The sequence below is a fragment of the Scyliorhinus canicula genome, chromosome 12 (genome assembly GCF_902713615.1).
Source record: "Scyliorhinus canicula chromosome 12, sScyCan1.1, whole genome shotgun sequence".
Classification (NCBI taxonomy): domain Eukaryota; kingdom Metazoa; phylum Chordata; class Chondrichthyes; order Carcharhiniformes; family Scyliorhinidae; genus Scyliorhinus; species Scyliorhinus canicula.
In genome coordinates, this window is record NC_052157.1 from 25,077,085 (window position 1) to 25,092,884 (window position 15,800).

Sequence of the window (15,800 nt, forward strand, 5' to 3'; positions counted from 1 at the left end):
CTGAAGGTACTGAGGGAGCGGATGGATGTTGGAGAAGCTGGTGGGGGAGGGGGACTTTGACCGCCCCCTGGAGGTCGACTGAGCGCACAGGGCGCTGATGAGGAAACTGCAGGCGAATGAGCCACTGAGGGCGATGGTGGTGTATCTTTATCGGTTCTTGGATAAAGAGAAGATACTGAGATGGGCAAGACAGACGAAGAGGTGCACCTGGGAGGGGAGTGAGCTTCGGGTGTACCAGGAATTGGGCGCAGACCTGGCGAAGAGAAGAGCCGGGTTTAACCGGGTAAAGGCTGCCCTCTTTAAAAAAGGGGGTGAAGTTTGGGATGTTGTACCCGACCCGCCTCTGGGTGACTTTTAATAGCCGAGGGCACTATTTTGGAACACCAGAAGAGGCGATGGTATTTGTAAGGGACAATGGACTAACAGGGGAAGGTGGACATTGAACTGTGGAGGGGGTGTGAAGAGATGGGTGTTTTTTTCAGTCCGCTTTTTCTTGGATCTTTGTTTTTTGTTAGTTGTTGGAGAACTTTTCTCCTTTGAGATATTTATCATGATTGAGGACGAGTGCACCCTTTTTTTCTTGTTTCATTGCTGCTTGGGAGGTGTGTGAGCAGGTGGGGGGGGGGGGGGTGGAGGAATCAGCAGGGGGTAGGAGGCTTAGGTGCCTTGGGTGGGGGCTGCCAGGCTAGCTGTGCAAGCATGTTAACAGGAGCGCAGTGGGGTTGATCAGATGGTTAGTGTAACAGAGGGGGATAGGGCAGCACGGTAGCATACTGGTTAGCACTATGGCTTCACATTGTAGGATTCCAGGTTCGATTCCCGGCTTGGGTCACTGTCTGTGCGAAATCTGCACGTTCTCCGTGTCTACATATATTTCCTCTGGGTACTCCTGTTTCCTCCCACAAGTCCCGAAAGTCATGCTGTTAGGTAATTCTTCCTCTGTGTACCTGAAAGGTGCCGGAACGTGGTGACGAGGGGCTTTTCACAGTAACTTCATTGCAGTGTTAATGTAAGCCTACTTGTGACAATAAAGATTATTATTATAGGGTAGCTGTTTGGTTTTGGGGGGGGGGGGGGGGGGGGGGGGGGGGGGGGAGGAGAGAGAGGGTTGCTGACAAAGGTTCTGTTGCTGGGGTGTAGCATGGGAGGTGGACATCGGAGGATGGGCCTGGCCTAAGGGGTATGCCCTCCCACCAAGCTGGTCACATGGAGCGTGAGGGGGCTGAATGGACCAGTTAAACGGTCACATGTTTTCGCGCACCTGAGGAACTTGAAGGCGGACATGGCCTTTTTACAAGAAATCCCATTCAGTATTAGACATGAAGTCGTGGGGTGGCGGTGCTGGGCCAAAAGCGGGTGGCGTTTGAGGTGGGGAATATAGTGGCTGATTCGGGGGGGGGTTCGTGATGGTGAGTGGAAAGCTGGAGGGGATGCCTGTGGTCCTGGTAAATGTTTATGACCCAAATTGGTCATTGATCCAACGTTGGGAGTAGTTGTGCCCGAGGTCGGGGAGGGTGTCGGCAGTGGCGAAGGAGCTGAAGGGATTCATGGAGCACATGGAGAGAGTGGACCTGTGGAGGTTTGGGCGGTCGAGGGTGAAGGAGTTTTCGTACTTCTCCCACGTGCACAGGGTGTACTCTTGGATTGATTTTTTTGTGCTAGGTAAGATGTTATTGTCGGAGGTGGTCGGCTCGGGGTACTCGACGATTATGGTTTCAGACCATGTGCCGCATTGGGTGGACTTGCAAGTGGACCGGGGAGGGGTGGAGAGGCAGCACCCACAGTGCAGGCTGGATGTAGGGTTGCTGTCGGATGAAGAGGTATGTGAGCGGGTGAGGGCCGCCATTCAAGGGTATGTGGAACTCAATGACACAGGGGAGGTCTCAGCCACCATGCTGTGGGAGGCAAATAAGGCAGTGGTTAGGGGGGAGTTCATATCGATCTGGGCGCATAGGGAGAAGGAGGAGCGAGCAGAGATGGCAAGGCTAGATGAGATTTTGCGGGTGGAAAGGAGGTATTTGGTGGCCCCGGAGGGAGGATTGTTTTTTAAAAAAAATAATTTTTATTCAAATTTTCACAAAATATCAATAACGGAAAATACTAAGAACAGAAAGAACAAACCCCCCATCCCCCATCTATACAAAAAAGAAGAAATAAATTAACGGCCGTCATTAGCAAAGAACAAATATACACATCCCTTCAGCCCAAAACAAAGAGTCCACCCCCCCGTTGCTGCTGGCCTTTTTCTACTGTTCTGCAGGAAATCTAGGAATGGTTGCCACCTCCTGAAGAACCCCTGCACTGACCCCCCTTAGGGCAAATTTCACCCTCTCCAATTTAATAAACCCCGCCATATCGTTGACCCAGGCCTCCACGCTTGGGGGCCTCGCATCCTTCCACTGAATTAGAATCCTGTGCCGGGCTATTAGGGACGCAAAGGCCAGAATGCCGGCCTCTTTCGCCTCCTGCACTCCCGGCTCCACTGCAACCCCAAATATTGCGAGCCCCCAGCTCAGTTTGACCCTGGATCCTACCACCCTCGACACCATCCTTACTACGCCCTTCCAAAATCCCCCCAGCGCTGGGCATGCCCAGAACATATGGGTATGGTTTGCTGGGCTCCCTGAGCACCTAATACACCTGTCCTCGCTTCCAAAAAAACCGGCTCATCCTTGTCCCGGTCATGTGAGCCCTATGCAGCACCTTAAACTGCATGAGGCTAAGCCTCGCACAAGAAGAGGTGTTCACCCTTCCTAGGGCGTCCGCCCACGTCCCCTCCTCAATCTCGGAGGCAGGATTGTTGAAGCAGAGGCAGATGCTCCAGATGGACGAGTACAGGGAGAAGACTAGTAGAATGCTGGCCCATCAACTCAGGAAGCAGGAGGCGGCGAGGGAAATTGGAAGGGTGAAGGACGGTAGGGGTGGGTGGAGTGATACTGGACCCGGTGGGGGTAACCGGGGTATTGGGGGGGTGGGGAATATTGTGAAATGTCGTGGTCCCAGCACTGACCCCTGAGACACACCACTAGTCACCAGCTGACACCCTGAAAAAGACCCCTTTATCCCCACTCTCTGCCTTCTGCCAGTCAGTCAATCCTCTACCCATGCCAGGATCCTACCCTGTACACCATGAGCTCTTAACTCATTTAACAGTCTCCTATGCGACACCTTGTGAAAGGCCTTCTGAAAATCTGAATAAATCACGTCCACTGGTTCTCGTTTGTCTAACTTGCTTGTTACCTCCTCAAAGAACTCTAACCGATTTAGGAGACTACCTCCCTTTGACAAAGCCGTGCTGACTCAGTCCTATTTTACCATGCACTTCCAAGTGCTTCGCGATCTCATCTTTAATAAGACTCTAAAATCTTACCAATAATTTAATAAACTATTAGTGGCCAGCAAATACGTAATAATCTTTATTGTCAAATGTAGGTTTACATTAACACTGCAATGAAGTTACTGTGAAAAGCCCCTAGTCGCCCCTAGTTCCCTCAGGATGGAAAAAAATCAAGTTCGCCTTAAGAGGGTGTGCGAACAGGTTTGCCCGGAGATCAAAACCGTAACCCTGGGTGGAGGGTAACAGCAAGGAGGGTGGAGAGTGGGTTTTGGTTATTTATTTGTTAAAAGATTTCCTGTTTGTTCTAATTTTGGTTTTGTTTGATACAAATGCCTTAATAAATACATTTTATAAAAAAAAGCATTTCCAAATTTATTGGACATCTAAAATTATTAAAGTTAAGAAGTGTAGTCTCTCATGGATTCCAACTCCTATGGATTCTATTAAAATTGTTGTAATTGACAATTTCTTCTTGAAACTTTAAATCTCAGTTGAAGGTACAGTTAACTGAATTACTACAAACACATTAGAGGTTTCTTCAGCACTTGCAATCCTAATTCTTGATGTCTCCTTTTTGGCTTGGGTTGCAATTAGAATAGTGTGCTCAATTTTGAATGTCATACTTTAGGAAGGCCATGAACAGAATGCAAAAGAGGTTCATTTACTTTTACCTGGGATGACAGGCTTTAATTAGGAGGACAGACGAGAGAAACTGCAGCTCTGAGCATCTAGGCATTTCTCATTGGTTCAAAGGTCAAGAACAGGCCCAATAGGGAAAATGAGAAGTTTTGATCAAGCAAACAGGGAATAGCTTTTTCCATTGTTTGGCAGGTTGACAACCAGATGGCATAAACCTTCACTAAAAGAACAAATAATTAGGTTAGAATAATATGTTTATCCTCCCATAAACAGTAGCAGAATCAATCATTTTTAAAAAGGATGGAAAATATTTGATAAAAATATTTACAAGGGAAGGAGAATGAAAGAAATGAACGGAGTATTACATAAGAAGATTGGGCTCAATGGCCTCCTGCTACACTATAAATGACTAATGATTCAATTTTCTTCAATCTCTTTTTATAATCTCAATTCTCAATCCCAGTGCTTGCCACAAATACGTTAGTTTACATTGTGTTAGAATTATTGATGCCACATCAGCACACAAAAGGCACTCAACAAGAAATTAAAAGGGACCTGGTTATAGAGAACATAGAGAAATACAGCACAGAACAGGCCCTTCGGCCCATGATGTTGTGCCGAACTTTTGTCCTAGGTTAATCATAGATCATAGAATTTTGGACACTAAGGGCAATTTATCATGGCCAATCCACCCAACCTGCACATCTTTGGACTGTGGGAGGAAACCGGAGCACCCGGAGGAAACCCACGCACACACGGGGAGGATGTGCAGACTCCACACAGACTGTGACCCAAGCCAAAATCGAACCTGGGAACCTGGAGCTGTGAAGCAATTGTGCTATCCACAATGCTACCGAGCTGCCCTTAAGAACAAATGAATCTACACTCCAATATTCTACCATAATCCATGTACCTATCCAATAGCCGCTTGAAGGTCCCTAATATTTCCGACTCAACTACTTCCACAGGTAGTGCATTCCATGCCCCCACTACTCTCTGGGTAAAGAACCTACCTCTGACATCCCCCCTATATCTTCCCCCATTTACCTTAAATTTATGTCCCCTTGTAATGGTTTGTTCCACCCGGGGAAAAAGTCTCTGACTGTCTACTCTTATCTATTCCCTTGATCATCTTATAAACCTCTGTCAAGTCGCCCCTCATCACTGGAATACTGGAAATGACACCATAATATACAAACTGCTGGACTTCCAAACAGCACACACAATATGTAGCTAAACAAACAAGCAATTGTAAATTCAAGAAAAAATTATACACCTTTGCACTTTTTAAACACAAGAAAAACTCATCCTCAAATCCTAATACTCAAAAAGATATATGGATTTGAGTTTGCAATTTATGAACTACTGCTTGGAAACCAAGATTTTTAGGCACAAAATTTAGCATGCTCCAATCTGTTAACCTAAAATAACTTATTACATATATATAGTTTTGTAAGTTATGCAACAATGACTCATGAGACACTCAAGCCAAAAGGTATTTAATTCCATATTTGTTGCGTTTAAAAGTACCTCCTTCATTTTCCGAAGATTCACTTTTTCACTGCGAGAAGAATAAAAACCACTTAGACCCATCTGGTAAATCACTTTTAGAACAAGAGGTGGAGAAGGAAAGATAGCTGCCGTTTCTCGTGTTGTAATTCCCATATGACTGGACACTCTAAAATGGAGAGCTTTTGACAATCTTCTTAATATATAATCAGAAAATCCTGCCTCATGCTTATCAGGAGCAGAGAGATGTTCTAACTGGCTTGAATAGGCCTGACTACTCAAATTCAAAATAGCCATTTTGGTAATGTATAGAATCTCTACAGTCAAGGAGACGGCCATTTGGCCCATTGTGTCTGCACCGAACCTCCGAAGGGACACTTAATCTAGGCCCACCATGCCCAATCCCCCATAAACCCACCTAACCTTTGGACACAAAGGGACAATTTAATATGGTCAATCCACCTAATCTGCACATTTTTGGACTATGGAAGGAAACAAGAGCACTCGGAAGAAACCCACACAGGCATGGGGAGAACAGTCACCATAGGTTGGAATCGAACCAGGTCGCCGGTGCTGTGAGGCAGCAGTGCTAACTACTGTGCCACCCTGTAATTTAAATTACTTTAAAGTTTTATTAAAAGTTAAATTACTTTCCAGATTTAGGGATATAAATGGCTGTAGATCCATATCATTCTTGAAATCGTAGGTGATGCATTTTGAAAAGGTCTTGCTTCCTCCCCAAGCTACTATACTTTCCATTAAAACCACAAACCTTGTTGAACAACCACCCACCAGTAACTGTTGAGGAGGTACTGATTATCTTTTGAAACATCGATACAAACGGGTAGTAAACTTGAAAATATTTGTGTTTGTACCCAAATGTGTAACATGAACAATCCTCCCGATTATACTCTAAACTCTCTTGCTAGCATGTGTGAGATATGGTTCTGTAACTAGGTATGAATAAATCTAAACATATCTCGAAAAGTCATTCATATGAATCTCAAAAGCACTTGCACTCAAAAATATCTCCTTCAAATAAGCTAAACACTGGATCAATTGTTAGCCCATTTCTTTCTGCATGACACACGCGCATTTCTGATTTGTACCTCAAAGTTTCCAAGCAGGCTAAGACTAGTTGCTGGTGGAGCACTAACACTCAGGAGCGGTTTCCCTTGGTCAGCATCATTCTCTGGTCTTAAGTACTGTCTCTGGCTATAAAGAAAAAGAAAATATAACATAAAAGCAAATACTCTTTACTCTTTGGTAGATGGATTCAATACTAGAAGAAATCACATTGTCCTCTCTATACATTAAATTATGCAAAACTGTGTTAAATATTAACCCTTAATTAGTTCAAATACATATATTTCTGAACAGGTTTCAACAGTACTCTCCTTTCTCACTGACAACACAAGTTGCCATACAAATTAATCAAGACAACAGAACGTGCCTTCTGTATTCAGAACTGTTCTCGGATTCCCCCCATATCCAGCATTCAGTTCTTCCATTTCTGTACTCTTAACTTTTCATTTGAGGTGCCTATTGGTAACCAATACAGACGGCAACAACAATAGCTTTGACAAGCATACCCTTGCACAAAAAGAAAATGCCACCATACGTTAAATTTACAAAATGAGTATTGATTAAAAAGCACCACCAATTTGCCAGCAGATGGCAATCAACTATTTTGGCAGCACTTTTATTAAGGAACAATATATAACATTAAAATTGTGGAACACCAAGTTTTCTCTATTACAGTCTTTGGAAGCTACATAAAATGTCTCATAGCATAGGGTATGCTATAGAGCAGGGACAGGTCTGACATGGACTTGGGCACAAATAGATTAAATGTATCACAACAAGAAAAGTGGCATCAAGGTGCTCCAATTCAAATGAGTTAGAGTTACAGTAATAAGTCTCGAGAGGATTACTCCTACAGCACACAACACTCTCCGGATAAGTCATCCTAAAAATATCATTCTGATTAAAGCTTAACGTCAAAGTCTCTTGACCAAGAAATTGCAAGCCACAATTTATTTCGGGAATTTAAAGAAAGGAAATAAGTCAATGGAGCAAAACAATCTCAGGTAAACCTGTGGAATTGCTTAAAATCCGAAAACAGCCAAAGCCAATTTATGCGATCAGCATTTAACTTTAAATACAATGAACAATTCTCAAATGCAATGCAATTCATTAGAGTAAAGGAATGAATTGCTTATTAAATTTAGTATGCATCCTGTATCAAAAACACTTTCACTTGAATCCTGAAGAATGCCACTTTGTTTTTGTCAAACTGTAGAAAAAGACACAGAAATACCTTTTGCAAGGTACCCCTTTTAGTCTTTGCAATGAAGTGTCCAGGTCAAAGTATCCCGACTGTTTTTTTCTTGGTGGAACCTTGGTGTACAACAAGATAAATTCTATTAACAATAAATTACTCTGATTCACAGACTCTTTGACACTAAACCACAGCTATGATTGTAACATAGCCTGCAAAAGTAATTTACAAGGAAATATCCAGATAGATTATATTCTGATTTCTAGTCCAGAAAGCTAGGTGGTAAAAGAATTGGAACCTAATTGTCTCACACTTTATAAGCTTGTATGCACCTCCTAACTCAACAACCAGAGTTTCAGTCTGTTCCTGTGGAATCCCCAGTTAATGCCCACCACCTGGGTACAATGAAATACATTGCTACACAATTAACATTTCAAGATGTTACCTCAAGAATTTCGACCAAACATGAAACCTACCTGCTATACAGGCACACACAATGAATATGACCAGATTTGTTTTTGAAATTAAAATGAAGAGTGAAATTCTCAGTGCATTAGATGCCATTTTTAGAAGAACATAGGAACAGGAAGAGGCCATTCAGTTCCTCAAGCCTGTTCTGTCATTCAATTAGATCATGGATAATCTTTATTGCAACTCTATTCACCCACCTTTGATCCTTATCCTTTAATACCCTTAGCAAATCTATGAATGTAGGTTTTAATTATTTCAAGTGACCCAATATTCACAACCAATCTAGTTTTTCACTACTCTCAGCATGGAACACTTTCCGGCTTAAATGGTCTTGCTCCAATTTTAAGATTACTTTCGTCCTCTTTGTTCTGGATTTCCCCACCAAAGCAAATAGATATTTCTCTGTATCTAACTTATCGAAACCCATTAGCATCTTAATGCAGTTTGATTAGACCATCCCTTAACCTCCAAAGCTGAAGGCAATACAAACAAAGTTTATACAAATTGTCCTCAAAGGTTTCACCCTTTAAGCCTAACTATCATTTTGGCAAATCTTTCCAGAGGTTCCATGTACAAAACTGAACTCCTTATGCTAGATTGGGTCTGACCAAGGCACTGTGTAACTGAAGCTTCCTCATTTTTTGTATTCCAAACCTCTTTCACCATTTTATTAATCATTTTGGTTACATTTTATTCCAGTGCAATAGTTTCCAGTGATCTGTGCATCTGGGCACTCAGGGTTCCTTTGCACTTCCACAGCACTTAGTCCCTCACAATCAACATATTCCCATTTGTCTTTCTCAGTTCCAAACTGGATGACCTCACGCTATGCCACATTTAACTTAATTTGCTATAGTTTTGATAAATGATGTTCCTATTTCTATTTACACAACTTGCTATAACACCCAACTAAACTTATATATACATTTATCTTTACCACACTTTCTCCTAATATATTTCTAAAATCTTTGATGTTATCTTTGTTTATCTGTTGCAAGTTTTTTTTCCACATTTATTTTTTCAGGTTTTACTATATTTGATAGTCATGTCAATCCTGCATCCTCTAAAAGCTAATATCAGATTCAATCATGGTGGGATGCCTATTTATAATAATCTCCACATCATATGTATAATATGGCCCCATATAGTCAGGTTGTTAACTAATTCTGGTCAGTTAGGTCAGTATGACCTGTTCCCTTGTTAGTTCTAAAATGGTGTTTTGTAAAACTGTCCAAAATACATTCTCAAAATTCATCACCTTCACTTGGGCTGTTCTGCTTCCCTCAGTGAATGTAGAATTAAACCGCTCCCAACATAACTTAGAGTTTTTGTTGCATGTTTCCATGATGTCTGTCTGCCATGCCTACCCCCTGACCCCCCACCCGACCCCAACTATACATTAACTGTCAGGAGGTCTTTCCTGGGTGTAGATCAAGACCACTGATTCCATTGTGCCTGCCTGACTGACTGAAGATGCTAAATATCACGTAAAACGTATACAAACATCTGCTTCTACTGCCAGATGTCATAAGCACATTCACTGTGTGCGAGCAGCATTGTCTGCAGTGTCAATAATTCAGTACTGCAAGTGTTACCGCTGTAAAGACATTTCTTCATGCAATTTTGGAGCCTGGAAATGAGGGCACCCTCCAATCCCAGATGTAAAGGCCTGCCAAAAATTGTTCAAAACCTGCATTTATTGAATACATGGTGATTACTAGTTCGCACAGGAAAGTAATGTTAAATTTAACGTGCTGTGATGAAGGATTTGTTTTTGAGGGCCGATTTGGTGGAGAAATTTGGACTTTCATGGGTGGATACATTTAGATATTTGCAGGAGCTCGACTTTGCAAAGATCATTCCAGCATTCTCTATGGTGCTGCCATCCTCGTTGCTGGAGAGGGTTTTGTTAGTGGCAGGGACGGAGGAGGGAAGCACTTCAGGGATTTATGGGAAGTTTATAGCGGAGGAGGCAGTATCTTTGGAGGGGGTTAAGGTCAAATGGGAGGAGCTGGGGTCCAAGCTGGAAGGGATGAGGTGTGAGATTCTGCGTAGGATGAACGCAATGTCATCATGTGCGAGGTTAGGGTTGATACAGTTGAAGGTAGTGCACAGGGCCCATTTGACCAAATCCAGGATTAAGAGGCTATTTGCGGATGTGGAGGATGAGTGTGAGCGGTGTGGGAGTGGCCTGGCTAACCATGTACACAAGTTCTGGTTGTGTCCCAAGGTAGTGGGGTTCTGGGTCTCCTTCTTTGGCACCATGTCGGCAATCCTACAAATTGAATTGAAGCCTTGTTCTCTTGGGCCATATTTGGGTATCGGACCTGCCGGAGCTGCAGATTGGGACGGGGGCGGATGTTTTGGCCTTCGCCTCATTGATTGCTCAAAGGCGGGTGCTGATGGATTGGAGGTTAGCTTCTCCACCCAGCACCTTGGTATGGCATGGGAACCTTATGGAATTTCTGTACCTCGAGAAAGTTAAGTACACCGTGGGGGAAGCAATTGTACTGAAGACGGCAACCATTTAGTTTTAAAGAGCTGGCCGTTGTTAGCTGTTAGGGAGTGGGGGGGGGGGGGGGGGGGGCGCAGGCTGGTGGGATTTTGGTTTGGTTTTCTTTGGGCGGGGGAGCGGGGATTTGGGAGGTGTTAGTTATAACTTGTCATTGTTATATATAAAATTGAAGAAGTTGAATAGAAATATTTTAAAAAAATTTTTAACAAGCAAGAAAAGGGAAGTCACAACATTGCCATGTTTTCTAGCCAAACATCAAGTTGATGTCAAGTGAGTAATTTCCAGACTTTTACGTTCAAATAAACGACAATGCCCATATTACTGACAAAAGTGCAGTCTTTGTAAGAGTTGGTAAAAAGTGGTGAGGAGCAAACTTTGAAAAGGATTTCCACAACAAGAATGTTATATTTACTACTAATATTTTGCTGCACCCAGTCAATTGCTGATCAAATATTTGGTAACAGAATTGGCTTGAAGAATAAAATAGGCCATTTATTTGACCTACATCTGACCAAGTTTGCTGAAAATTAATTGATAGCAATGGAATCCAGAATTCAAAATTTGCTTGTTTGGTTCAAATGATGCCCTGAAATACGCACGCTTCAAATAGCTGTTCCTGTAGCTCTAGTATTACAAGTCTTGTCACTACTTGGAACAGATGGACTAAATATTTAAGCTTTTTTTGAAACAAAGCAATTGAAAAACGTGGGTAATTTTCTAGAAAATTGGAAGAGGCCAGTTTTAATCACCATGTTTCATGGCAAATCTGGGACAGAATCTGTTTAACTTAATGCAATCAAGATGACTTGCGAACAAAACGTTATAGGTTATTCATTATAGTACTTTAATTCTGTACTGTTAAAACATCCTATAGTCAGAAATTATAATTGCTACATTAAATGATTTGCAATCTGTTAAAAAGTAAAATCAATATTATTAACTTACAGGACTTGAAAGTAAGGGTAATCCAGTACATGGATGAAAAACTTTTGTTGAAATCCCATCCAGCGAACGTCGATTTTGCTTCTTCCAAAAGTTACCCGAAGGTTTCAAAGGAGATTTTGAAAAATTCTTCTGCAGGAAAATGACCACCATTACTGACTTATTTTACGAAAACAAATTGTAAATATATTTTCAAAATACACAGAATCAATACAATCAAACAAGCAATAAAAGGTCCAAGAGACAGATATGCCATCTGTGGTTAACTAGAAAGGTTAAAGATAGTAACAAATTTAAAAGAAAAAGCATATAATTGTGCAAAGATAGGTGGAAGGTCAGAAGATTGGATAGAATATAAGGAACAGCAAAGGATGACTAAAAGATTAATAAGGAAAAAATAGAGTAGGAGAGAAAGCACGCCAGAAATAAAAATAGATAGCAAGAGTTTCTATAAATATTTTGAAAAGAAAATATCTAACAAAGTGAGCATTGGTCCTAAAGAAGTTGAGTCTGAAGAATTAATAATGGAAAACAAGTAAATGACAGATGAATTGAACAAGTATTTTGCATCAGTCTTCGCTATACAGGATACAAGTAACAGGCGTGATCTATCGGTCTCATCGCGCTAGACGTGGGATGTGATGAGGCCGATAAATCTCGCACTAACCTCGTCACACTTCACGAGATCTAATGAGATTGGTGTGATCTGGATCCTGCCCATTGAGATCGGGATCCAAATCTGCATATTCAAGCGAGTAGTTAGTCTCACTGGAATACGTCTACACCGGTTCTATCCAGTGCCCGGGATCAAATGGCCTCGCCTCAGTGACCCTGAGCAGGTGCTGTTTCGCACTGGTTTCCACAAAAGTGGACCAGGCGTACCAGTATTTGGGGGAGGGAGGGAGGAGGAGGAGGGGAGGGGTGGGGGGAGTCAGTGGTACCCTGGCACCCCCCAAAGCCACCCAAGCACTGCCAGCTTGGCACCTGCATGGCCAGCTGAGCTCGCTAGTGCAGGAAGTGAGCCTAAGAGCGGCCTCGGTGGGGCGGAGGTTAAATTAAACAGAGTCCCATTTAATAGCGGGATTGTTCTTGGGGCTGCAAGCACCTGGAAACACCCGGCTGAACACATCTGACACTGGACTCTTTCATTTCCGTTAAATCGCGCCTGACATCTCAGAAGCAGCTATAAATCAGAAAATGGAACGAACTCAGGAAAATTACAATAGAAATGGTACTGAGTTAATCATTGGAGTTGCGGGCTGATAAGTACCTGGGTCCTGATGGATTTCATCCCAGGGTCGTAAAAGAAATGGCTGGTGAGATAGTTGATGCATTGGTGGGGAAGTTCCCATTAGATTGGAAGATAGCAAATGTAACTCCATTATTCAAAATAAGAGAGACAGAAAGCAGGAAACTACAGGTCACATCTGTGATTGGGAAAATGCTAGAAGTAATTATGAAAGAAGTTATAACAGGGCACTTGGATAAGTTCAAGATAATCAGGTTTGAACTGGTTTAACCAACCTACTGGAGTTCTTTCGAGGAAGTAACATGTATATAACATGGGTAGAAGATTGACTGGCTAACAGGAAGGCAGAAAAGTAACAAGCAGTGTGCCACAGGGATCAGTTTTATTAATTCAAGAGACACTGGGCCAGAATCTATTGCCCTTGAATTGAATGGCTTGCTAGGCCATTTTAAAAGGCATTTAAGAGTGAACTAAATGGGTTTTTACGACAATCAACAACAGTTTCATGGTCATCATTAGACTTCTTAATTTCAGACTTTTATTGAATTCAAATTTAATCATCTGCTGTGGTGGGATTCAAATCCATAAAGAGCATTACACTCTGTCTCTGGATTACTAGTCCAGTGACAATACCACTACGCCACCACCTCCCCGGGACCTCGGCTGTTTACAATTTATATAAATGACTTGGATGACGTAATGGATAGTACGGTTGCCAAATTTACTGATGACACAAAGTTAGATAGGAATATAAGTTGTGAAGAGGACACAAGGATGCTACAAAAAAAAAATATGAGTAGGTTAAGTGATTGGTTAAAGATCTGGTAAATAGAGCATAATGTGGGAATTGAGAAATTTTCCATTTTGGTAAGAAGAATAAAAGAGGCATATTATTTAAATAGTGAGAAATTACAGAGCTCAGATGCAGAGGGCTCTGGGTGTCTTAGTGCACGAATCGCAAAAGGCTGGGACAGGTTCAAAAATTGTGGAAAGCTAGTAGAATGTTCGAATTTATTGCAAGGGGAATTGAACACAAAAGTAGGAAAGTTATACTTCAGTTATACAGAGCACTGATGAGGGCACATCTGCAGTACTGTGTAGAGCAGTGCATCTCAAACTATCTGATGTGGTGTACCGGCAGTTTTTTTTTCCAATCTGCCAGGGACCGGTAAGCGAAACAAGCCAATCCAGGATTACTGTCTCTTTCTTTTCTGGAAACACTCCAAATACAGGCAGACGATGGCTCGAGTACCGGCACCGGTACTCGTACCACACTTTGAGAAGCACTGGTGTAGAGTATCCTCTCTTTATTTTAGGAATGCATTTGAAGCAGTTCAGAGAAGGTTAACCAGACTAATACCTCAATGAGCAGATCCTTTTATGGGGAAAGGCTGGTCAGGCTTGGCTTGTTTCGCTAGAGTTTAGAAGATGACTTGAGTGAAACATATAAAGACTTGAGGGACCTTGACAGGGTAGATGGGGAGGGAATGCTTTCTTTTGTGGGACAATTTAGGACTGTTTAAAAAGGTGAGGGGCCAATTAAAACATAGATGAGACAATTTTTTCCCCTGAGAGTTGTGATTCGTTGGATTGAATTTTCTGCTCCAGTTTGTGTCAGACGGGAGCGTAAGATGTTGCAAGATGTGCAAACTTGCGTTTTACATTGGCATATGTGTGTTGTTAGGAAAATAAAGGTAACTTTAAGGGAGTTATATTTGGATTGGTAAACATTAGAAATAAGGTATAGTTTTCAGTGGATTTAATGTTTCTGTGCCTGGAAGGTAAAACCTATAGTATTACGTGTTGGACATAGGGGGCGGGATTCTCCTATAATGGGGCTATGTACCCACTCCAGCGTGAAAACGCGGACAATTCACTCTGGACTTTCCTGAAGAAAGTCCAGTGATTCTCCTACCTGGTGGGGCTAGCCGGGCCCCGGAGTGGTCCTCGCAGCTCCGGCTGAGTCCACAGCCGCCACACCAAGTTCCCGACGTGTGGGTCCACAAGAGAACCATGCCGTCGGGAACTCGGCCAGTTACACTTGGAGAATTACCGCAGGGGCCTCTGTCAATCGTTCCCTACCCACGCTGCGTAGACTGCGTGCGCAATTCACGCCGATTGGGAGCGGCTCCGCCCCTGCGCCAATCGTGATTTTGATGCGGAGGCTCGGTGAATCCCATCCAGAGTGTTTGTATGTGGGGGAGTTTTTTTCTATTCCAACTGAAGAATAAACAGCAGAACAAATTGTTGCTGAGCACAGGAAGCCACTTTCCAGAGGGAAGGATTTTCCTTTGTTCTTAGTTTTTACCTGCAAACCAGGAGAGAGGACCTCGGAGTGAATATCCGAAAGACTCAACAGGACGGGAGCTGCAAGAGGCAGGCTTCCTAAAGTATAAGTCACAGTCCAGATAACCAGGGAATTGGGACAGAAAGAATGTTTAAGACAACTGGAGTTTGTGGCGCTATGCCTGTAAGCAATATCACAGATGGAAGGGTGCGACCTCCAACCAGTAGGTGGCGGTGCAGACACACCATGCAGTCTTAAGACAGTGGTCATGTGACCAGGGGCTCCAATATAAGTGAGGGCACATCCGGCCATCACCAGAAGATGATTATCGAGATGGTAGTAAGACATACGGGTGAACAGTTATGCTCGGTGTGGATCTCGGAGGAGTATAAAGAAACTCCATGATAACTTGCTCTGTAACAGATCGCTATCTTACCACGTGTGATTCAATAAAGACCCTGGTTTGGATCAGTCAAGGTGGATTCCTTTGCAAATCATATGAGACCAAACACATCATGGTACCACGAGTGCTGAAGATTATGAAGATAACGACGGCAGTGACAACGTTAG

General features: G+C 42.7%; 1 protein-coding gene across 9 annotated transcripts in view; it reads right to left on the reverse strand.

Annotated features, from left to right (window-relative positions):
• fam214a (family with sequence similarity 214 member A) overlaps positions 1 to 15,800 on the reverse strand; it is a 185,713-nt gene that overhangs the window by 18,037 nt on the left and 151,876 nt on the right. For 7 of the 9 annotated variants that reach the window (XR_005462491.1, XM_038812939.1, XM_038812942.1 and 4 more), the window contains 3 exons: positions 11,698 to 11,826; positions 7,806 to 7,885; positions 6,595 to 6,700 (listed from right to left, as the gene is read on the reverse strand). Coding sequence is in view for 7 of the 9 variants with exons in the window: in XM_038812939.1 (XP_038668867.1) it covers positions 6,595 to 6,700; positions 7,806 to 7,885; positions 11,698 to 11,826 (315 nt within the window). In the remaining 2 variants the exon portion in view is untranslated. Of the gene's footprint in view, positions 1 to 4,008; positions 4,197 to 6,594; positions 6,701 to 7,805; positions 7,886 to 11,697; positions 11,827 to 15,800 lie in introns of all 9 variants that reach the window. The other 2 variants (XR_005462492.1, XM_038812936.1) reach the window with 2 other exon arrangements.